The following is a 25641-nucleotide window of genomic DNA, read 5'->3' on the forward strand; positions in this document are numbered from 1 at the left end:
GTTTTGTCAACCACTAAGTTAGACTTCTTGTGACAACCCTAGGGATAGAGCTTTTTATTTCATTGGCAGACGTTGCTGAAGGACCTTAGGAACCAATTCTGGAGGGGCCTCATGTATTAGCCTAGCAAAAGGCTGTAGCCAATGCCATGTAACCCAAAAGTTTCTGGATAGCCTTGGCAGACTGAAACCTGTTGGAGGAGAGCTTAAGAGTCAGCCTAATAAGAGACTGAGCACTCCTTGTGGATAAGAAAGCTCTCCCCTTAACTTCATCTAGTCTGGCCCCTATAAACTCTGATTGAGAAGGAGAAAGGTGGGAGTACTCCCAGTTAACAAAGAAAAGAGGATTGCTTACTTGTAACTGTTGTTCATCAAGTAACTTCTGTGCAGGCACACAGGGGACTGGGCACGTGCTGGCCTACCTATCGGTGGGTTTTTATAGCTCTGAGCCTCCAGGGGGTGCTGTGTGCTGGAGTCATAAACTTTCCCAGCCACATGCTCCCATGCAGCAGCACCTCCTACTCTCAAATACCTCCATACCACCAAGAGCATGTAGTGGGGCAGGAGGGAGGGTATGTGTGCCTGCACAGAAGATACTAGATGAACAACAGCAGCTACAGGTAAACAACCTTGTTTTCATAGTTGATGTTCTGTGCAGTCACACATGGGGAATCTACCAAGCTAACCTTAGGAGATGAAACATGATCCCCTTATTTAAATAATAACTGAAGAACAGCTGTTCCCAGTGCAGCCTCCTTTCATAGTAAGGGAGGGATCCAGGAGCACTCCCAAGCTCCTAATCTCCGGTGCTGGCACCAATGGAGCCCCCCCCCCGGAAGGTCAGGAGTAGGATCCCCACCCCTGAACTGCCCCAACTCAGGCATAGGACCTCCATCTTCGCTGGATTCAGCTTCAGCCGACTCAGTCTAAGCCAACCAGCCATGGCTTGCAAAGACCGGTCCAGGTCTTCCGGTCCGGAGTCCGACTGGCCGCCCAACATCAGATAGAGCTGGGTGTCATCAGCATACTGGTGACATCCCAGCCCATGCCTCCGGGCAATCTGGGCAAGGGGGCACATATAGATGTTAAATAACATTGGGAACAGCACTGCCCCTTGAGGCACTCAAGTGGGTGTCTCCTGGACTGCTGTTCCCCTAGTGCCACCCTTTGTCCCCGACCTTGGAGAAAGGAAGCAAGCCATTGCAGGGCAAACCCCTGAATCCCCATGTCGGCAAGGCGATGAACAAGTAACTGGTGGTCGACCGTGTCAAACGCGGCCGACAGATCTAACAGCAGTACCGCCACCCCACCCCAATCCAGATGTCTCCGGAGGTCGTCAGTCAGAGCGACCAGCGCCGTCTCCGTCCCATGTCCTGGGCAGAAGCTGGACTGGAAGGGATCTAATGTGGAAGCATCATCCAGAAAGTCCTGCAGCTGTATTGCCACCGCCCTCTCAATTAATTTGCCCAAATAGGGCAAATTAGAGACCGGCTGATAGTTGGCCAATTTGGCCGGATCTAAAGATGTTTTTTTCAGGAGAGGGTGGACCATCACTTCCTTGAGTGCCTCAGGGAACTGCCCCTATAAGAGGGACTTGATGATCATTTCCCTTAGGGCACCTCAAAACCCCTCATGGCCAGATTTAATGAGCCAGGAAGGGCACGGGTCAAGGCTGCATGTGGTTGGGCATACAGCTGCAAGCAGTCTGTCGACTTCCTCCAGACTGAGTGGGCTGAAGCGATCCAGGATCGAAATTGAAGACGTGCAATGGGCCTCGAGCTCGCTCACTGTTTCAAATGTGGCGGGGAGGTCGCGGCTGAGCGCCAAGTCTTTATCTACAAAATAGCTCGCGAATGCCTCACAGCCAATTTCCAATTCCCTAGCATTTGGTCTGCCCTGTGGCAGAGCTCCTATCGACCGAATCGTCCTAAACAATTGGGCTGGGTGAGAGCTAGTGGACACAATCGCCGCCGCATAGAAATCTTTCTTTGTGGCTTTGACTGCTGTCTCATAAGCTTTCATAAACGTCCTATAAGATGTTCTTGTTACTTTGTCTCGAGCACGACAACACCATCTCTCTAGCCATCTGAGCTCCCGCTTCATAAGCCGCAGCTCCTGGGTATACCAGGGAGCCAGCCTAGTGTGGGGGTGTAGAGGGCGCCGTGGAGAGATCTTGTTGATGGCTGTGGAAAGCTGGCTATTCCAGTCCTCCACAAGCTCATCCAATGAGCCGCCAGGGGGCATCGGATCCTGCAGGGCCATCTGGAACTGCACTGGGTCCATCTGGTTCCATAGGCGAGGCAAAATACGCCCGCCGCCTAAACAGGGTTGGGGTGAAACATTCAGGCAGGCCCCTAGGGCTTGGTGATCCAATCATGGGACTGCCAAAGCAGTAACCCGGTCTACTGTTGCCCTGACCGCAAAGATCAAATTGAGCATGTGCCCAGCCTGGTGAGTGGGGGACATTACATATTGGGAGAGTCCCAGTGCTGCCATGGATGACACCAGGTCCGCTGCCTAAGTAGAGGTCGCGTCATCAGCATGGACACTGAAATCACCCAAGACTATCAGTCTAGGGTGTTCCAATGCCCAGCCTGCTACGGCCTCTATCAGGGACGGCAGGCTATTGGCCAGTGCGTTAGGCGGTCGGTACACCAGCCAAATTGCCAAACTCTCCCCAGCCTCCCCAAACCAGTCCAGCACACTCAATGCCCGTGATCCTCGGAGGCGGAAACGCCCTAAAGGAGTAAACCTCCCAGATAAATAGTACCACTCCTCCCCCTGCCCCCTAGTCCATGATTGGTGAAGGACTGAGAACCCAGGCGGGAAAAGTTGGGAGAGAGCTACTGTCTCCCCCTCCCGCACCCAGGTCTCGGTCATGCACACCAGGTCTACATTCCGCTCTTGCAGAAAGTCCCTAAGGACCATGGTCTTATTATTTATAGACCTGGCATTACACAGCACCAATGTTGGAAGGGAGTTATATTTCCTAGCCCCACTGCCGACAGCCCTCAGGATGGGACACAGGCTGGAAGGGGGCCGAGCTTTCCTGTTTCTCCGCCTCCTTCCCATACTACTCTGCCTGCTCCCACCGCTATACTTTCCCCTCCCCAGGAGCACTAGAATTCCCTTGCCCAACATCGTTGCCCTTGGTGGTCTCCACAAAGCTTCAGACCACCGGCCGAGCAGACAGCAAAGTGCTCAATGTATTGCTCAAGTTACTGGGTACAATAAAGTGCAACGTACAATACTGCTACTCCTACAGTTTCCCAACCTATCCTACCACAGAAAGAAATAATCCAGGATTGCCAATAATAATCAGATGTCTGGCCAGTAAATAAGAAAAGGCCATTAAAAATTCCCACCTACCCGCTTTTTCTTTTTTCTTTTATAAAGTACCCCCCCCATTTTATTTTATTTATTTTATTTCCTAACACACTAGTTAATTTAATCAATAATAGCAGTCACAGTATATGTTACAAATTGGTTGGATGGTCTTATAACTGAGAGCAGATCCTGCTCACTAGAAAATTTCCATAATATAACTCAACTAAACGATTAATTCAAACAACAATAGCTCCTAACTTAATAACTCCCTACATTAACTAATTCAATAACATCTAACTCTCTTGCTCCCTCAATTAATTAATTACTAATATTAATTCCCCGTTTAATTAGGGCTGGTTACTCAGCCTCTTCTGGAGTAGTCTTTGGAGACTTTTGTGGCATAATATATCATAGTTTGTTTCTTTTCCCTTTTCTGGAGTAGTAGGCTAACAGCAGCAATTCACTGCTTTGATGTTCTCCGTTGCAGATCTAATTATACTACGGTAGTCCCAGGTCTTCTCGTTCCATGCTCCAGTATAGGGGAGGCTCTTGTTGGCTCTGTTTGATTTTCCGCTGGGGCTCCAGGCGCTTTCGCCCCCGGCCTGTCCTCGTAAATGGCGATCAACTCCGCTCACCACTTGGGTGCCCAGGCCCTATCGTTGTCATCGTAGGGCAGCTGAGGAGTCACCATCTCGAAGCCCCGCCAGCCAAGGGAGAACGTCGCAAGCACCGCGGTCGTCCAGCGGCCCCTAAAACGACTGCCAACAATGCAACCGGGGTAACCTCCAATTGGGGGGCACACTCCCGGCACCGGCATTGCAGCCTCAGATGTAAAATCCCACCAGCCCGGAGCAGGCGTCGAAGTCGTAGGGACGAGTGCTGCAGCCTCAGATGTCACGGCCCGCCAACTGGGGCCAGGCGCCACGGTCGTCCGATAGGCCCCACCATGGCAGAATTCAGCTCGGGCAAAGGAGCCCTAGGAGGGCACATGCCCCCCGGGCCCTCCTACCACCAGTCGTCCTCCTGGAGCAGGCGCCACACACACAACCAGTCGAGCAGCAGCAGTCCCATCCCAACTCCAAAATGGCAATCATGCCGACAGCGCGCAGCTCATGAAGCCACAGTCAATGGCTCCAGTCCTAGCCGAGACCCTACGCCAGACCGGGGAGTCAGGCATTGGTCCCCCTGAGACTGGGCCACCAGGCGTCCTCTCCATGTCGCCAACCACAGAACACACCAGCGGTAAGTTTTGTGGATTGTTCGCATTCTCACCATTCCTCGCCGTACTGGTTGCTGATACTAAATTTTTTAGAGCAGTTCCTAGAGCAATAGTTCTTCAGAATCTTACTCTTTTCGCAGGAGCTCCAGCACTAAGCTTCCTGCTCGCCGCCATCTTGCACCACATTTGAGGTCATAAACAAAGGACTCTCCACCCCCCCCCATAGCTTCAGGGCAATGTGTATCTTCAAATGTTCATGTTCTCTGTGCAGATTTGGGGATGGTAAGAACAATGTACAGAGGAAACTTGAATAGCACTTGCTCACAAATCTTTACTTTAGAGCCCCATACAGGCAGCTGGTAAGTGTTGCTGGGAGGGAGGAGTGTGGTGGTTGTTTTTTAGCCTCTAGCTCACACATTTTTGTCCTAACTCAGGAAGGATGGCTCCAAAGCAAACTAATTTATGCAGTAGCCAAATGGCTCACTCACAGCTTTAATGCCAGTAGCTCACAAAGTAGAATTTTTGCTCACAGGACTCCCCAGCTTACTGGGAACATTGCCCAGGAGCATGATCTCCTGAAGAATGGCTTGCATGGGGGAACCCATGATGGAGGATGGAGACCAAGTCATAGTCTCCTGCCCCTCCTGGTTTCCCTCTCCCCGTCGACTGAGAATTTGCAGCCTGTGACCGGTGGCAGATCCAAAAGTCCACCCTCTGGCAGTGTCAAACTGGGGTGCAACCTATTCAAGTGCCTCCGTAGAATGCTGGTAGTTAAGTGATGTGGGTCCCTCCTGCTATGAATACATGCCCCACACACTTGGCACTCCACCAAGCAGGGATCACTGGGCAGGATGTGGAAGTCCACACAGCAGACTGCAGCTGTGCCCCCATGCCAATCAGTGGGGCGCTTTGCAGGCACAACCATTTCCCAGACTCACACCCTGAACTGATTGGGGGTCGTCTGGACAGAAAAGGGGCAGGCAGGGGATCATGACCAGGAATCCCCGGGCATGCAAACAGATGACGCGCTACAGCCATTGTCACCACCCTCAGCACTAATGACAGCAGTTTCCTACTTCCCACTCATACTTTGTCCCCGCAGCCCATCCGGAACCAGTGGGAGCTCTTGAGCAGTGACCAAAACCAGCCCCATGGACACTGCAGGGGAAGCTGATGTGGAGGCCACCGATGATGTACTTGGGGAGGAGGGTGCCAGTATGGGAGAACATGGTTGTATCCCACCACCTGTGTTCAGTGTGGCCAGTCTTCTCATCCTCCCGCGTCCATGACTACAACTTCTTCAGGACCCCTTAATGTCTCCACACGTCAGATCCAGGTAGTGGGGGTGGAACAGTGGTTGCTCAAGATGTGGGAAAACAAAGCAATGGTGGGTAAGTTGGGTGCCTCTTTGGCAGAGGAGAGAGGCGACCCCCAAGGAAGGGACTCAAGTAGCCCAGAAAGAAAGGTGTTGCTTTCGGGAGGGGTAGAAAGGAAACCCCACAGCCAGGGGAAAGGGCACTTAGCAAAAACCCCAGAAAGTGGTAGGTAAGTTGGGTGCCTCATCGACAGAAGAGACAGGGGGACCCCACATCAGAGACTCAAGCAACCCAGGGAGAAGGGAGGGTTGCTTTTGCCAGGAGCAGTAAAGGTGAGCCCCAAAAGTTCTGGGCTAAGTGAGGTGGTTCAGTGGCAAAGGACAGAGGGGGACTCCACTTCAGAGACTCAAGCAACCCAGGAAGAAGGGGGGGTTGCTTTTGGTAGGAGCAGTAAAGGTGAGCTCCACAGCAAGCAGGCAGAGAGGCGGACCCCACTTCAGAGACTCAAGCAACCCAGAAAGGGGGGGTTGCTTTGGGGAGGAGCAGAAAAGCCAAGTCCCACAGCCAGCAGGCAGAGGATAGAGGGGACACAAAGGAAGGAGCCCCAAAAGATCCGGGCTTAGTCAGGTTGACCCTAATTTAGAGACTCAAACAACCCAGGAAGAAAGATGGGGGTTGCTTTTGGCAGGAGCAGAAAGGGAAACCCCACAGTCAGCAGGCAGAGAAAGAGCAACTTGTAGAACCCAAAAAAGTGGTTGGGGTAACTTGGGTTTTTGACTTGCCAAGGAAACAGGCAACCCCCAAGTCAAAACAAAAATGTATTGTAAAAGCAAAAAAAAAAAAAAATCAACCCAAGTTTCCCATCTCTCACATCAAATAAAGAGACAGGAGGGGGAAAGGAATTGTAGCACTGGAACTCAGGAAAGGGAAAGAAAGAAAGAGGATGAGAAAAAGAGGCAGGACGATGCTTTTAGTATGGCAGTTTGTATCGTCACCAGGAGATCCAGCAGGTTTCTCCAACCAACCCAGTAAATTTCCCCCCCACCCCATGCCCACCAAGAGAATGTTTTGTGTGCGCAAGGAGAACTAGACTTACAAACACCCAATGTGAACAAAGGACAGGCACGTGCCTCTGGTGATTATATACACACACCCCTCCCATTCTGAGGGAGACAGATGGAGGTCTCTCACTGGAAATCAGAGTTGCCTTTCAGCCTCGGATGCTCACTATTGGTCCCTCAATGGCTGAAAAATCCCACCCACACCCGCTTTTCCACACAAAAATCTATGGGTGCGGTTCCTCTGCTGAGAGTGCACAACAGCTTCCTAGCCGGGCCAAGAAGCTGGGGGGCCTCTGGGCCTGGACACGTGACCTTTGAGGCAATTCATCTGAGCTTTGAACCAGGCCAAGTTAGGGGTGGATATTGGCTCAGCGTTCAGGTCTGTGCCATCCCTAACAGCTACCCGTCTTGATCTATCTGGGTGAACAGATATATGAAAATAGGGATCCTTTAGATCAAGAACCATAAACCAAAAATTAGGCTTTAATAACTGAAACAACAAAAAATATGGAATGTCAAAACTTTCAAAAACACATCAAGGTCTCTCAAGTTTAGTATGGGCCTAATTCACCCATCCTTTTTCTGATCAATGAACATCCTGGAGAAAAACCCCTCTGCCTGAGGTTGGGGGTGACTTGTTTGATCACATCTTTTTCTAGCAGACCCTGTAGGGCCTGATTCAATACCATTGGAGCCTGGGCGCTCTCACTCTCGTAAGGGGAGAAGGGAGAAATAGAAACAAACTCTAAAACATCCTTAAAACCTGGACAATTATCTTAATCATTTATCACATTATAAGTCTTATTTTTACTTGTTTTATGTAATATTCAAATAATTCAAAACATTTCAAGAAATTTAAGTATTTGCATAATATGAGTAATAGGCTTGTCATTTCTGCTTTTGTTTATATAGTTAATTTTGCCACTGTCATGTACTCAGCTAATCTTTCTTTCCAAATCTCTATTGTGGGACATTCTACTGTCTTCTATTTCATTGCAAATATTACCCTGGCTGCTGTCAGTATGTATCTGAGTAGGTCTTGTGAAGTTCTTTCTATATTGTCTGGCAAAATTCCCAATAACATAATCTCTGGCTTCATCAGGAATTTAGTTTTTTAAATATTTTTAATTTCCTCATGTATTTTTTCCAGTATCTCTTCGTCTTGATGCAAGTCCACAACATATGATAAAAGGTGCATTCCGCTTCTTTGCATTTCTAACGAAGGCTCCTGCTCTCTTCATGGTGGCAAGGAAAGAATTGAGGGATGAGTGCTCGCCAGACCCCATCATGTGATCCTTTGGGCGGGAAAAGAGATATACTGAAGATGGGGGTGGGAAGGAGCACTCAGGCTCTAAAAAGATCTTTTAGAAAGCTTGTTAGCTCTCCCGTGGCTGGCCTGGGACTGTACAGAAGCCACAATGATGAACCAATCGAATTCCTTTGAGCAGCCTGTCACTTAAGGCTCTCTGGTTCTGTGAGGTATTAACCCTTCACAGTCCTTCACATGTTTATACAGCACTTAAGAGCTTTTAAAGTGCAATCCATCACAGCTGGTAATACTATTGTGGTTGCCTAGCAACACTAATGGCCAGAGGACATTCATTTCTTCAAGATACACACACTGTATCTATTATTTGGAGCAGATAATCCTTCCAATTTATTTATTTTGGAAAGGGGGGGGGGGGTTCAGGCTTTTCTCCAAACCTGGAGTTTTCCCCCAGTTTGTCTGGTCTGTTCATGGCTCCAAGTTCAGGATTTAAGAATCCACAGATGAGGCCATGTTGAGAATCTCCCTTATATATAAAAGCCGAATGATGGTGGCACTTCTCTAGAACATTCCACACACTCCGGAATTCGTTGAAACCCTGATGTGTCACTCACAGGGCGTCTCTCTCCATTCGCTGTGCTGCTACCTGCGTGGGTGTTGTCCCACCCAGGGAGGAAGCGACCACCCTTTTGCCCTCAGTTTCCTTCCAGCCGTGGGCCGGGCGCTCCACTGGCCAGACACCCTTGCTGGGCCTGCAGGCCCCAGACGGGGCCATGCCACTGCTGCCAGCCGCGGCAGCCAGGAGCCACCGGCAGCCAAGAGGAGGCCCAGGCTGACATGCGTTGACTCTGCCTACCCGCCTGAAAAGGCACCGGAGGTGGCAGAGCGGGGAGGCGGCAGCGGCCTGTTCCCTCGTGCCTCCCCCATGCAGTCTGCAGATGAGGGGAGATGGCACCGTGCCACCACGCCTGAGGCTGGCCGGGGACCCAGGCCCAGCCTGTCCCTTCGCCCCGTGGCAAGGACGGACGAGGCCAGGCGGCTTGGTCTGCCAGGGCCTCAACCGTGTGGCAGAAGGGCCAAGGAGAGGGGGCCGGGGAAGGAGACGCAGGCCCGCAGCCGGCCGCCCAAGCTGCCACCCATTGCAGGGAGACAGATGAGCCTGGTCCACTTGCCCCACTGGGGCCTCACTCAGCTGGGGTTGGCCGCCGGGCCTGACCTGCCTTGACCTGCCGGGGCCTTGACCTGCCGGGGCCTCAACCCTGCGGGGGAGTGCAGGCTGCTTCCCCGAGTTGGGAGGGCCGGGAACCAGACAGTACCCTGTGCCTGGCCAGGCTCACGCCCATTGCGAGGAGATGGGCGAACCTGGTCGGCTTCCCTCACCGGCACCTCGATCGGGTAAGGGTGCCAGGGGGAGGGGAGAAGGCAGGCGCCTTGGCCCGCCGGAGCCTCGACCACACGGGGCAGGACAGCCACCTTCACCCTTCACCATGGGGGGGGGGCGGATGGAGACGGTGACCCACACCGCGTGGCCAGGCTAGCACCCAGTGTCTTCAGTTCCACAACGAGCCTTCTTCCTAGTTAGATATATTGGTCATGCTAGAAGGCAAGTTTTTACAGTTCCACAAATGTTGCTTTGCTCCCCTAGTACTCTACCAAGGTTGAGATCAGAAACAGACAATAGGCTTGCACATGATGGACAGACAGTGACACATGAACCTACACAGGATCTCCCAGATCACTCATCGTTTTCTACATAGAAAAATCCAGTATTGATGTTACACAGTGCAGAATTCCAAAGCTTTACAAAAAGGATATCTGTTATAGATAACTAAAAATATTGTGTTTCATTTTTAAAGAGCACATTTGTAGCTTGAAAGCATGCAGGTCATGTTTGTAAAAAGCAACAATGTCCAGAAAATGAATTGGCTCACTGCTATCCCTTCAGTACCTGTAATCATCATTCCCACCCCCCCCCCCCCCCCCTTTTTTTGTTTTTTTTCATAACACCTTAGAGACCAAAAAGATTTTCAGTTATCAAAGTCTCAGGAATTTTCTGTAACACTGAATTCTCAGCTCCTTCCCCTTAGTTTAACCAAGCCTTCTCTTTATTTCTGCATTGATCCGTTAAATCTATTTTTTGTCTTTGCTTTAGCTTTCTTAATCAGGGATTCTGACTATAATGATGTAATTCTCCCCCTTAAACCAACAACAGGATAGGTTAGATTTACTCAGCTCATCAACAATGACCTTTGGCACCATCCTCAGAACTGATACTGCTCTTGACTGCCTTTCAAATACTTCTGTTATCCTTATTTATTTTGGGTACACTGTATCACTCATTGCCAGGTCTGCCCCTTAAATAACTGTTTTTTTAAAATGATAATCAATCATGCCAGGCTTTTGGTGTAAACTGCTTACGCACCAGACACTTGGAAACATCTTAGGTCTTGCCCAAACAAAGAAGGCACCAGAGTGATCATCCAACTGTGCAGTTTTCATTCACTCAGCTTGGACACTTTTTAAAAACAGCCCTTTGTGCAGTTCCAAATTTTTAATTTCATATTGTTTACTAAAAGCTCAGGACACAACCTCTAATGCTCCACAGAGGCAAAAAGACAGCTGGGAATTAGGCATTATCCCCCTTCCCTGTGCACATGATGACAATGCAGTTAAATTCCGATAATGAGGAAGGAGTAAAAGTAGTTTATGCTCAAATAAACTCTGGATGTTTCTGCAGCTGGCCTGTTAATGCACAGTTCCCAGTGTAGGACTGTACATACATGACAAGGATAAAAAATGCTTTTCTAGAGGATGGTGTCATTTTTTTCCTTCTCTTTAAAAGAAACCCATACAAGTTTCTTGAAGAAAATGACTATCCAACACAATGCTTTAAAAGCTCAGTTCACTGAACAGTAAAATCACATCCGAGACAAACTATCCATCATTAATAACAGGTTCACTTTCTGGAAAATGCTCTACCATATGACTTTAAAGGAGGCGTTTTGTTCCTGTGAATAGTCCTTTATTTGTACACATCACGAAAAATAATTTTATTCCATGTGTTCATTTTCTGAAATATGTCTCAGTCATAATAATAATTTAAAAAGAATGCATCACTGTAAGAACTTACCTTGAAATCTGATTAACAAATGGCCTCAATTCTAGTGGGTCATAGGCACGAGCAAAAGCCCAGCAAACATAGCAAGCGGCATCCCTGACGTTGGAGCCAACACTGCAGGCACCTCGCTTTTCATCATAGGTCAGTCCTTTTAAAATCACAGGAACAACTGTGGAGAATTTCAAAGTAGGAAACATGAACAGGATGTGAAAACTTTGGTAAATGAAGAACATAGACTATTAGTTAAAAATCTGTACTGTTGTTAATTACTTGGGGGAAATGAGAATATTTCAACCACAGTACTATGTTCTCTCCCTTCCTGTAGCAGAATATGAAACAGCACAATGAAAGAAAAAGGTAGCTTTATAGAAAAATAATCTTGCTATGGGAAAAAGAATTTAGGTAATCTAACAAGAAACATCCCATAAATATATATGAACAAATGGGGACCTGCAAGAAACTTGTGGGAGTGGCTATCTCATTCCCTCCGTCTTTGCTTCCTCTCTTCTCCCACTCTTTCTCCCTCCTACCAACTCTTTTCTTACTCTCTCTCCTCCAAGCCTGTCACTTTTTTCACTTTCTGCCCCCTCACTCCATCACTGTCTCTTTCTTTGTCATGCTTCCCCACCTCATCGTTCTTTTTCTGCCCTCCACCTCATCATGCTTTCTCTTTTTGCCTTCCACTCCATCACTATGTTTTTGCTCACATATCAAAAATATTTGCATTTATTTATTATTTCATTTAAACCCCACCTGTCTCCTCAGTTGGGTACCCAAAGCATCTTACACTATTTTGCTCTCCTCCATTTTATCCTCACAACACCCCTGTGAAGTAGGTTAGGCTGAGAGTATGTGGCTTTCCCAGGGCAACCCAGAACGGTTCTATGGAAGATTGGGGATTTGAGCCTGGGTCTCTCAGATCCTAGTCCAACACTCTAACCACTACATTGCATTGGCTGAACAACTGACTCAGGATGTTCACTTCAGAATAAGAACCTTATATAATCCACACATTAATTTGGAGCCTGCAAGGTTTATGAAAATAGCATAAAAATTAGCCACTGTCAAAACATCTTTGAGTACAGAAAAAGCTGCCCAGAGAAGAAGAGACTTTTAGCTGATTTCCTGCCATGTGTTTACTGATTATTCCATAAACGATTTACAATAAATTTTATAGAATCTCAATACATAGAATCATAGAATCACAGAGTTGGAAGGGACCTCCAGGGTCATCTAGTCCATCCCTTCATAATGCAGGAAATTCACAAATAACTTCCCCCACACACCCACCCAGTGACCCCTCCAAAGAAAGAGAGCTCACCACCTCCCGAGGAAGCCTGTTCCACTGAGGAACCGCCCTAACTGCCAGGAAGTTCTTCCTAATGTTTAGCTGAAAACTCTTCTGATTTAATTTCAACCAATTGGTTCTGGTCTGGCCTTCTGGGGCAACAGAAAACAACTTCGTACCATCCTCTATATGACAGCCCTTCAAGTACTTGAAGATGGTTATCATATCACCTCTCAGTCGTCTCTTGTCCAGGCTAAACATACCCAGCTCCTTCAACCTTTCCTCATAGGACTTGGTCTCCAAGACCCCTCACCATCTTCATTGCCCTCCTCTGGACACATTCCAGCTTGTCTACATCCTTCTTAAATTGTGGTGCCCAAAACTGAACACAATACTCTACGTGAGGTAATGTCACATTTTGAGAAAACAATAAAATTGAGGTAAGACTTTACTAAAGAACTTGCACATTTTTCACCTTTCCCATAGCATATCACATAATCTTCCTGAGCAAGAGATACTGTGAGAAATCCTAAGTAGGCCTACTCAGAAGTAAGTCCTATTTTATTCAGTGGTGCTTACTTTGAGGAAACTGGTCTTAAGAATGTTAAGCCATTGTTTCCTAAACTCACTGGTTCCCTTATCAGCATCCTCAAACATGGTATATTTTGCTCTTTGCTTATGGCACACACAACCACTTGGATACAAGCAACTTAAATCAGCCTTTTCACAAGTGAGTGACAGTGAACACATGTACAATCCATGTACAGTATTACACTTGATTTTTATGTTTAATGCATGTACTACCTAACGCACAGTTCAATGCATGTGCTACCTAACGCATAGTTTGATTAAGTTTATCCGGGTACTGTTCCCTGGTTTCATCTATAAACTGAACCTCTATAGGCTCTTTCTTACAAACAGATGTATTCATGTATATGCATGTTCACATATGAACAGGACTGATAAATGTATTAGTCCCTTGGTCTTTAAGAGGAAAGGTGATGTTCTTGTTGTAACTGTCATCAGGATGGCTATGCCAGACTTGCTCATTTTCAACAACAGGACATTCTACTGGCACTAGAAGACCCTAGGAGGCATAACAAAATTAACGGACCTTTATCAGATCAAGCTAAAACTCTGTATGTTCTTCTTCATTCTCACTCTCACAAGACTTTTGTGATACAGGTATTGTTATTATACCAAAAGGCTTAAAGTCAGAGATTTGATCAATTTTACATGGTCTGAATAAAAAGCAGTGGTCCTTTAAATAGCTAACAGGGGAAACTGCATGGTTACAAAGCCACCTATGTTTTAAAAATGTTAATAAAGAATATATGTGAGGTTAAAGTTAGGTAAAGGATATAAGCAATATAAAAACACAGAATGTGTACAAGGATAATGTTTATAAAACACATGGTACCCCAAAAATGTCTATGTTGTTGGAATGTCCTGGCCAAGCATAATAAAAACGAAAGCTCAGTCAGATGAGAGCAGCTGTACGCACTGAGTCCTCATGAAAAGAGGGAGTCTTCTGCTGCCTTCCTTACTTCCTCTCTACAACTATAAGATCTCACCTGTGATTTTGGCAAAACTTGATACACAGACCAAATTGTAATTAGGCCCCTCAGACAGAAACAATACAGACTGAATTTGCCAAATAGATCCTATAAATGCAGCTAACAAATGAAATGGTTCAAAAGGACATGTTAGCTTCAACACAGCCCACAACTGGATCTAAAAAAGAAAGTCTTTCTAAAATTTGTTGTTAACTTTGCATCATATAAGGCATATGTTTTTAGCAACATAATAAAACAGGCCTGCAGTCTTATAACTTGCAAGGCTGATGAAGGTTCTGAATAAAATCTTTCACACAGTTCCAGTGGTGCAATAGCAAAACCTACCAGCTACACAGGTTTCCCTAGAAGACTTTCTTTCGGCATCAGTTAGCCCAGTAATAGAGTTTAAACACAGTGCTATTTACTAAACTGCATGTAATTTAATCAACTGCTCTAGCCTACAGAAACAACAGCCTTCAGGGGAAGCAGAATTTGCTTAACCCTTTCACTTTTTCTCAGTTACATTCTGCCATCCAAATCTCATTTCTTTGGTAAATACTGGATAAAAAGAGAAGTACATATATTTTGTTTATTTATAGCCCACCTTTCTCACTGAGACTCCAGACAGATTACAAGATATAAAACTACGTTATCAACCAGCATAAGACCACCAATAAATCATGCAATAAGACTAGGATTACAAAATTAGAAAACAATGCAACAAAACACAGTATGAAACATGACAGGTAAACACCATTTCAAAAACACACAACACAGCTCTTTAGCCCCTTCCATTAAAGATGAATACTTCCATGTTCGCCACTATGGGACACTTTGCACACCACCCCAAACCAACTAAAGGTAAAGGTAAAGATTCCCTTGCTTGAAAGCCAGTCGAATCCGACTCTAGGGTTGCAGTGCTCATCTCCGTTTCCAAGCCGAAGAGCCAGCGCTGTCCGAAGACGTTTCCGTGGTCATGTGGCCGGCATGGCTAAACACCAAGGCGCACGGAACGCTGTTACATTCCCACCGAAGTGGTACCTATTTATCTACTTGCAATTACTTGCTTTTGAACTGCTAGGTTGGCAGGAGCTGGAACTAGAGACGGGCGCTCACTCCGTCATGCGGCACCCAACTAAATGCGGCAAACCAACTAAACCATCATATTAAAACAAACAACATGATTTGCCCAGTTCCATTAGCTCCGTATGTCCAGAGCCTCTTGAATTTTGCCTCCCAGCCCACTCCTCGTGGCAGCCATGCTGACACCATTAGTTTTAATCATGTCTAAAAATCCAGACAATGTTCCACTGTACTGCAGTAGTTTCTCTTTTGTCTAGCCATTTAATACGCTACTCTGCAGTGGTTTTTCGAGCTTCCATCAGAAAAGAAGCACTCTCAGTTGCATGATATATTCAAGACATTTATAACCCACCTTTCTTTTTTTAAAAATGTCCTTTAGGGGCAGTACTACTTTCTCACCTGATGCAGAGGAATAATTAGTGGTAGGTTTAGTGTCTGCATACCTTAACTACTTGCCTCCCTCTCCACCGTCACCACCTCAGATCTCCTCTGCTATGGAGTTCTTGGAGAACCTTGTGTCAATTTCATTGCCACAGGGAAGAGGAGCTGCAGAGGTGGGGGAAGTTTTGTCAAGTTTCCTTAAACACACACACACTGACACACACACACACACACTCTTCCCCTTAGAAGAAAAAATATCCTCCCTCCTGGGAGCAGCAGTAATAGTGGATGGGGCAGGTGCCACTCACACTGAAGAGGGCTGACTTCTCTTAGCAGAACAGGGGGAGCTATTTCAGCAAGAAGGTGGATTTAGGAACTATCCACAAAGGCATGTTTAAAAATTAAAATATTACAGTGCACTCTTTAGAGCAGCAACACTTGCAATAGAAAATGAAAGAAGTAGACAGGTGAAATTGAGCCAGCTGTTATTGGCTTCTACTTATCCGAAGGGTGGTTATGTAGAGTTCCTTCAACCATTGCACTGTTTGTGTGGAAACTAGATTCAAATAACAAAGAACAGGTGCTGGTACGACATTAACAAAAGAAATCGGGATACACCCACACTAAAGTCTTAAGTGCACTTACAATATATAAATTGCATAATAAGTAAAGATGTACGAAACTCCTCTTTGTGGGAAAGTCACAAAGCAGAACTGATAGTTTAGAATTCTATATTTTATGAAAAGGAAAAGAAAATAAACTCTAACAGCAGCATTGCAGACTTGAAAAATGTAGTTTAACTTGTTTTCGTGTTGAATAAACTGGTGAAAAAATGGATTTAACTGGTTATACAGGAACATCGAAACAGCCCCTGGAGGCAGTGTTTGGAAATCTGCCATAAATTTCTTCTTGTGAAGATTAAACATTCCTGTTACTGATATTACCATTTATGTTGCTTGTTCTACCTTAAACTCAAGATCAGTAGGGGGGAAAGGCTGATTTTGTATAAAGTATAGAGAAAATGCTGTATCCATCATTACAAAAGTCTTTGCCTTGGGAAACAAAAATGAGAGTGTCAAACTGCAGTTACAACATTTCTAACCTCAAGGAAGAGTCAGATCTCACGAGCAATTCCACATCAAAATAAAGGGTCTCTTAAGTAGAACAACAATGTTCAAGAGATACAGTGATAATTAACATTACAAAAAAACAGGAGAAGGAGAAAGAGTATCAATATTTCCCTACTTCTAACTAGATTCTTTTGAATTATGGTGCTGGAGAAGACTCTTGAGAGTCCCTTGGACTGCAAGGAGATCAAATCAGTCAATCCTAAAAAAAATCAACCCGGACTGTTCCCTGGAAGGCCAGATACTGAAACTGAAGCTCAATACTTTGGCCACCAAATGAGAAGGGAGCACTCACTGGAGAAGACCCTGATGCTGGGAAAGATTGAAGGTCAAAGAAGATGGGGACGGCAAAGGATGAGATGGTTAGACAGTGTCAAAGATGCAACGAACATGAAATTGAGCAAACTTCAGAGGACGGCGGGAAACAGGAAGGCCTGGCATGATCTGGTCCATGGGGTCGAGAACAGTCGGACTCGACTGTGCGACTGAACAACAACGAATGTTAATAATTCTGCGGCTTTCCAACTTTTAACAACTATCCTCCACGCCACCATTAACATATACACTATTAGTCCTTTAGAAATCATCTTTGCATTTTGTTTCTCCCATATTGTTACTAGGGCAAAGCTGATGTAACACAGATGGTTTGATGTGCGATTTTTGCAAAAAATTTCTCCCACAACCGTGACACTACTGGGCACAGCCACCACATATGAATTTAATCACCTTGCTGATTACACTTTCTCTAGCATTTTTATTATTTCTGTTCGTTATCCTTCTAAGGTGAACTGGGGTGAAATACCACCTGTGTAATAATTTCAAGGACTTCTCTCTAAGAACTATTGATATAGTTTTCCCTGATTGGGTAAACCATATCTTATTCCAAATATTTTGCTCGATCTTTATTCCAATATCTTTCTCCCATGTTATTTTCAACCCATTTAATAAACCTGAATCTGTCTCAGTTAAATATGCGTATATTTCAGAGGTTACTCCTTTTATACATATCATATGTTGCACTAAAACCTGTTCAAATTTCAATAGCTTTTTAGTCATGGTTTGCTTTACCGTAGAGTAATGCAGTTGATACAGCAAAAACCAGATTAACTCTCCTTGCAATTTTTCTTTTAATTGCATCACAGTAAAGGGAGTTTTCTCTACATAAAGATCTCTCGTTCTATAGATCCCTTTTTCTTTCCATCTAATATAACTTTCTGATTTATCCAAACAAGAAAAATTGGGATGTAGTATGATAGGAATCAACAGGGATATCTCTGGGATCAGTACATAAGAACATAAGAGAAGCCAATGTTGGATCAAGCCAATGGCCCATCTAGTGGCCAAAAACACCAGGTGCCATCAGGAGGTTCAGCAGTGGGGCCAGGACACTAGAAGACCTCCCACTGTTGCCCCCCCCCAAGCACCAAGAAGAAAATACAGAGCATCACTTGCCACAGACTGACAGTTCCTATTTATACCTTGTGGCTAATAGCCACTGATGGACTTCTGCTCCATATGCTTATCTAATTCCCTCTTGAAGCTGTCCATGCTTGTAGCCGCCGCCACCTCCTGTGGCAGTGAATTCCATGTGTTAATCACTCTTTGGGTGAAGAAGTACTTCCTTTTATCCGTTCTAACCCGACTGCTCAGCAATTTCATGGAATGCCCACAGGTTCTTGTATTGTGAGTGCCCACGGGTTCTTGTATTGTGAGAAAGGGAGAAAAGTACTTCTTTCTCTACCTGCTCTATCCCATGCATAATCTTATAAACCTCGATCATATCACCCCTCAGCCACCCTTTTTTCCAAGCTAAAGAGCCCTAAGCACCAGGTAGGGCGGGATAAAAATCTCAAAAATAAATAAATAAATAAAATTCATAGGGAAAGTGCTCCAATCCCTTTATCATTCTAGTTGCCCTTTTCTGCACTTTTTCCAATGCTATAATATCCTTTTTGAGGTGTGGTGACCAGAACTGTACACAGTACAGTACATCGATTTATACAGAGGCATTATGATACTGGCTGATTTGTTTTCAATTCCCTTCCTAATAATCCCCAGCATAGCATTGGCCTTTTTATTATAGTTGCACACTATCTAGACATTTTCATTTGGTTATCTACTATGACTCCAAGATCTCTCTCTTGGTCAGTCTCTGCCAGTTCGGACCCCATCAATGTGTATTTATAGTTAGGATTTTTGGCTCCAATGTGCATCACTTTGCACTTGGCCACATTGAACCCCATTTGCCACTGACGCCCACTCGCCCATCCTCGACAGATCCCTTTAGAGTGCCTCACAATCCTCCCTGGTTCTCACCACCCTGAACAACTTCGTGTCATCTGCAAATTTAGCCACTTCACTGCTTACTCCCAACTCCAAATCGTTAATAAACAAGTTAAAAAGCATCGGACCAAGTAAAGATCCCTGTGGTACCCCACTGCTTACCACCCTCCACTGAGAAAATTGCCCATTTATACTCACTCTCTGTTTCCTATTAATTAGCCAGTTTTGGATCCACAAGAGGACTTGTCCTTTTATCCCTTGACTATTGAGCTTACTTAGAAGCCTTTGATGAGGAACTTTATGAAAAGCTTTCTGGAAGTCAAGTTAAACAACATGTATTGGGTCCCCCTTGTTCATATGTTTGTTCACTCCCTCAAAAAAAACTAACAGGTTAGTGAGACAACATCTTCCCTTACAGAACCCATGCTGAGTCTGCCTCAATAGGTTTTGTTCATCAATGTGCCTACTAATTCTTTCCTTAATAACATTTCCCACCAACTTAGCCGGTATCAACGTCAGACTGACTGGCCTGTAATTTCCCAGATCTCCTCTGGAACCCTTTTAAAAGATGGGAGTGACATTAGCTACCTTCCAGTCTTCAGGAATGGAGGCAGATTTTAAGGAAAGATTACATATTTTTTGTAAGGAGATCCACAAGTTCACATTTGAGTTCTTTCTGAACTCTTGGACGTATGCCATCCGGGCCTGGTGATTTATCAGTTTTTAAAATGTCTATCAGTTGTAGGAACTTCTTTCTCGTCACCTCAACCTGACCCAGGTCTTTCAACACCCCTCCCAAAATCAGTGGTTCTGGAGTGGGCAAGCACTTCTCATCTTTCACAGTGAAGACAGAGGCAAAAAATGCATTCAGCTTCTCAGCCATTTCCCTATCATCCTTCAGTACTCCTTTTACCCCTTGGTCATCCAAGGGCCCCACTGCCTCCCTGGCTGGTTTCCTCCTTCTAATGTATTTGAAGAAAGTTTTATTGTTGGTCTTTATGTTTTTTGCTATATGCTCCTCATATTCCCTTTTTGCCTGCCTGATCGCCTGTTCCCTTTTATCAACCTCACTGAGACTAGCTTTCCACCGCTTAAAGAAATCCTTCTTACCCTTTTACAACTTCCATTACTTTGTTTGTTAACCATGCAGGCTTTTTTCTATACCTATTTGTGCCTTTCCTAACCTGCGGTATATATTTTTTCTGAGCTTCTAAGATTGTGTTTTTCCATTTAATTCAAGTGTTTAATGTCGTATATAGGAAAGGGTTCTCTACCCATTTAATGTCTCTTTCTTTTTCCCCCTAAAAACAATTTTCTCAATTAAATTCAGATGTTTCCCATCTGCTTCCATGCTCACCCAAGACTTATCCTACATGTACACACAATGATCACAGTTAATCAACTTAAGACCACACTGAAATGCAGCACCATGAGGACACTTTTAAGATGACCACAATCAGGAATGACGATGTTAATTCACTCTGAAAATACATAAAACTTCCATCACTTTATGGAGAAGAGCTAACTCACTGAACAGCAGCATATCTGAATGATAGGGACGTAAAATATTGTACTTAAATGACAGTAATTTGTTTACCGTTTATAAAATATACAAACATAAGAGAAGCCAATGTTGGATCAGACCAATGGTCCATCTAGTCCAACACTCAGTCACACAGTGGCCAAAAATACCAGGTGCCATCAGGAGGTCCAGCAGTGGGGCCAGGACACTAGAAGCCCCCCCCACTGCCCCCCCAAGCACCAAGAATACAGTGCATCACTTGCCCCAGACTGAGAGTTCCTATCTATACCTTGTGGCTAATAGCCTCTGCTCCATGTGTTTATCTAATTCTCTCTTGAAGCTGTCCATGCTTGTAGCCACCGCCACCTCCTGTGGAAGCGAATGTATATGTTGTTCTAAATATTTAAACAAGCCTGGCAATATTATTTAGCAAGCAGGAATTACACCTTTTTGTTGTCGTCTGTGCCCAAAGTAAAGGAACTGTCACTGTTGGAAAAAGGAGGTAGTGGATTGGGGGAGGCTCATTCTGCTGGCAGTAGACATGTGAAGGCTCGGGGGAAAACGGGGGGGGAGGGACACGGATTTTTTCCGTTTTTTCCTGAAGCCTTTTTTGTTTTTTTCCGAAAAATTGGAAAAATTGAAAAAAGAAAAGGAAAGGAAAAAAAACTGATTATGGAATGTTTTATTTTAACATGATGAATAAAATATTTTAAGACAAGGTGTTCAAATATTTTCCAAATCATTTCTAAAAAATACGTATGGTATCAAATTTATCTAATTTCTGTGCACTGAGGACAAGCAAGTCCTAGGTTACCAACTGAACTCTCCAATGCAAGAAGAAGATACATTTCTTCTTTTAGGAGGTGCTATTGTCACAAGAAAAGAAAAAGGTTTCAGTTTTGTTTTTGCATGTGGGTGGGTATTCTGTTTGTAATAATTGTTTGGATACATCATATTTTTAATATGCTAGTTGTGATAATTTCATGCCAAGAAAAAATGTCCATAGTCATATTTTATGTTCCTAAAGTAACAGAATGCTTTCAATCTGGAAAAGAAAAAATAATATAGCATTTTTTTCAATTTTTCCGAAAATGTCCATTTTTTTCTGGGGGGGAAATGAGGTTTTTTTCCCGAGCTTCAAAATTTCCGGAAATTTTACATCTCTAGCTGACAGAGCTACAATTGCTCCCTCTGCACTTAAGTGGATTGATATTATTACAAAATTATGTGTTTCCTGTAATTTTGGATTTTGTATTTTATATACAACTAGGAATAAGGTCCATTGTGGAAATAAATACAACGAACTCTAGAAAGAGGCTCTGGGCAGGTACCCTGGCCTTGGGCACTCAGCGGTAGTAACCTCAGCAGTGTATAATGACACAGAGTCCACCTTTTTCTCCAGAGGAACTGATCTCTGCACTTTGAGGAACAGCTGTAATTCTGAGTGATCTCCAGCCCTCACCTGGAGATTGGCAGAAGTGATTAACCAGGAGGGAATGGCTCGTTTGGAGGGTGGAGCCTATGGCATTGTACCTGTTTGAGGCCCCACCCCTCCTCCAACCCCACCCTCTCCAGGCTCCATCCCTCAAATCTCCAGGAATTTCCCAACCTGGAACCCTATCTCCTTCCCAGCAAACCATCAACCTGCTGTTATCTGCCCCCCGACTTCAGCTTTCTATCTCCTTTCCCCTCTCTCCTGAAGAGCAGTTGTAATTCTGAGTGATCTCCAGCCTTCACCTGGAGATTGGCAACAATGGTTCCCCAAGAGGGTTTGGAGGGTGGAGTCTATGGCATTGTACCTGTCTGATGTCAAACCACACCCTCTCCAGGCTCCATCCCTCAAATCTCCAGGAAGTTTCCAACCTGCAGTTGGCAACCCTGTCTCCTTCCCAGCCAATCATCTACCTACCTTTATTTGCCCCTCTGACCTCAGCTTTTCATCTCCCCCTCCAATTGCAGACTCTACCATGCTCTGAAGCCCTGACTGCTATGTCACACTGGCTATCATAGGGAGGTCATCTCAGCAGAGTATAGGGACACAGAGTCCACCATGTTATCCAGGGGAACTGATGTCTGCCACCTGAAGAACAGTTATAATTTTGAGTGATCTCCAGCCCTCACCTGGAAATTGGCAACAGTGGTTCTCCTGCAGGAAAAGTACAGTCTTTCTCTGCAATGGGGACCAAAGCAGCTTACATCACCCTCCTTCCCCCATTTTGACTTGCACAACAACCCTGGGAGGTAAGTTAGCCTGAAATTCTGTGACTGGTCCGAAATCACCCACTCAGCTTCCACAGCAAGAACCTGAGTCTGGCAAACCCTGCGCTGAAGAGCTAACTGCTATGCCACATTGGTTGTGGTATTGCCTGGTATCACAACTGAACCCCAGACAACAGATCTCTCTCTCTCCCTGGAGAAAATAACCATTCTCTTCAACCCCCTGCTCTATGGCATTCTGTTCAGCTGAAGCTGCTCCCCTCCCTAAACTCGGGATTCTGCAGACTCTAAGATAAAATCTCAAGGTATTTCCCAACCTGGATCTGGCAACCCTAGTCACGACTGGCCTCAATAAGTTTTCTCCCAAAGGCCAAAATAGGCATAGAAAAGGGTCTCCTCCCCCCTGCCTTTTACTGACAGAACCAAGCTTGGTTGCCTAGCAACAGACACTGAGGGGAAAGTAGTGTTGCCAGTTCTGAGTACGGAAATAACTGGAAATTGGGGGGGGGGAGATCCTGTGGAGGGCAGCGTTTGGGGAGGGGAAGGACTCAGCAGGGTATAACACCATAGGATCTACCCTCCAAAGCAGCCATTTTCTCTAGGGGAACTGATCTCTGTCATCTGGTAATCAACTGTAACAGTGGGAGATTTCCAGGTCCCACCTGGAGATTGGCAACCCTAGGGGAAAATCAGCCGCAGAGCAGGAGGTTGAAGAGAATGGTTTGATGGCTGCTGGCCCACCGCAGTAGCCAGCCAGCCATGGTGGAGCCAAGCAGGAAAGAGAGCAATTTTCACAGTTTATTCTGACAGGAAAGTGGCCAAGCTGGCAGTGGACAGGGGAGAGGGTTATGCTGAAAGTCTAAGTCTACCACAAAATCTTCAGGAATTTCCAAACCTGAAGCTGGCGACCCTAGTCAGGACTGGCACCAATGAGTTCTCCACAAAGGCTTGGAAAGGGATTCATTCCTTTTGCCTTTTTACTGACAGAACCAAGCTTGGTTGCCTAGCAACAGCCACTGAGGGAAAAGTTAGTCCCACAGGAGCCAAGCAGGAGAAGTGTCTTCGTCAGGAGAGACAGCCTTTTGGCAGTTATTCTGACATGGAACAGTAACTGAGGTGACAGTGGGCAGGGAAGAGGAGCGGACCCAGCACCCAGTCAATGGCACGTGAGTACTCTTTTTATTTTTTTGTATGTGAGTACTGTTGAGTGGCGGTTGATGGGCCAATGGCTGATGGAGCACACTGCACAGCCAATGGGAGAGCTGGAAATGGCCAACACATAAGGGAATTATTATTAAAGATACTTCTTATTATACATAAAAAGATATATGAATAATCACAATATAAACATTTTATATAAAATTATTCAAATATTCAAACATTTCATATATAATTATTCAAAATCCTGTAATTTTGCATCTTGTATTTTATACACAACTAGGAGTAAGGCCCGTTGTGGGAAGAAATACAACGAGCTCTAGAAGTAAGCTGCAGGTGTGTGTCCCAGCTGTGGCTGATGGGGTGGCAGAGGGAAGGGGAAAATAGAGGGAGGCAAGCCATGTTTATTTCCTTCTGCTTAGCCAGAAGGCAGTGCTGTCTCAAGTCATTTTGATGCCCCAAGTGGGTAGTATGGGAGGACAGCCTCATGGTAACTGTAAGGAAGACACCAGTCTGTAACATAGCAACACTGTAGAACTGAAGGACGGCAGGAGGGGGAGGATCGACCTTGCGCAAGAGCCGCACAGCTGAGATGTCTTAATTGACAGCTGCACTGGAGACAGGGAGGGGCAGCGTCTTAACAGGTCCTTCCAAAGATAAAATAGCAAAAAGGTATGGGGGAAAGGTAGTGCGCGTCTGGTGGGCAGGATGTTTTCCTACCTTGTGGAGTCATTGTAAGTTCCAGTTCATTTTAATTACTCTTTGTATTTTGGCAACCCCCTGAAGGACGTGGAATTTTCTTTTTTTCCTTGAAGTACTGTTAATTGAGGTTGCCTTTGCTGTTTTTTTTTTTTTAAATAATAAAAGCACTTTTGCCTGATTTGCCAAACCGGAGTGTAGAGCCTGAACCTGGGTATTCTGGCAGAGAACCCGAAGCCTGTGTCTTACAGTAACAGGTATGGTTCCCTCCACCCCTGACTTATGTTGATTTGGGGTTATGCGGTGACAGCTAAGGTAGAAAACCACCTCCTCCTATGCCATGTCTTCTGGGTTCCAAGGGTCTGGAAAGCAGTTCCATAGCCAGTTACAGGGTTACTACAGTTTCAGTTAGGTTATTGTAATTGCCATTGGCCGTTACAAAATTACAAAACACAAATTGTGAACGAGCTATAGGTTAGAGTGACACATCGAATCCCCACCGCAGCCGGGTTGAGCCCCCGGCCCCCATCCCAGCTCCCGCCAACCCAGCGGCTCTAGTAATAACAAGAGGAATGGGTACCTGCCCTAGGTGGCAGGGGGCACCCTCCTCCTGGCTCTGTGCCGGGAGTGTGGTCGGCAGCGGCGGAGGAAGATGAGTGAGACGAGAGGCGGCGGCGGCGAGAAGAGAAATGGTGGCGGAGAGAATCGAACGATCCAGGAAGGCAACGGCCGAATCGAGTGGAGGCGGAGCGATGTCGTGACGTGGGACGCAGCACGGCAGGAGCCGATGGGACATTGCTGGAAGCTGCGCCCGAAAGCAGCGTCGCTCCGAAGGAGAAGAAATCATCAAAAGAGCCTGCTCGGACCTGGTCGTCAGCCATCTGGATCGCCGACAAAGAGAACAACGAGGGCCGCCGGAAAAAAAAAAAGGAAGAAGGACTAAGCCGCGGGGGTGCTGGTAGGGTATCCCTTCCCCAAGAGAATTGTGGCCCTAGTTAGGTATTAACTACTACATTGTAGTT

General features: G+C 45.6%; 1 protein-coding gene across 1 annotated transcript in view; it reads right to left on the reverse strand.

Moving 5' to 3' along the window:
• Window positions 1-25641, reverse strand: part of TBCD (tubulin folding cofactor D) — a 380958-nt gene that overhangs the window by 221948 nt on the left and 133369 nt on the right. The window contains exon 15 of the mRNA XM_015426300.1: window positions 11318-11474. Within this exon, the coding sequence (XP_015281786.1) occupies window positions 11318-11474 (157 nt within the window). The remainder of the gene's footprint in view (window positions 1-11317; window positions 11475-25641) is intronic.

This window comes from Gekko japonicus, unplaced genomic scaffold, assembly GCF_001447785.1.
Source record: "Gekko japonicus isolate JY-2015 unplaced genomic scaffold, Gekko_japonicus_V1.1 scaffold501, whole genome shotgun sequence".
NCBI lineage: Eukaryota > Metazoa > Chordata > Lepidosauria > Squamata > Gekkonidae > Gekko > Gekko japonicus.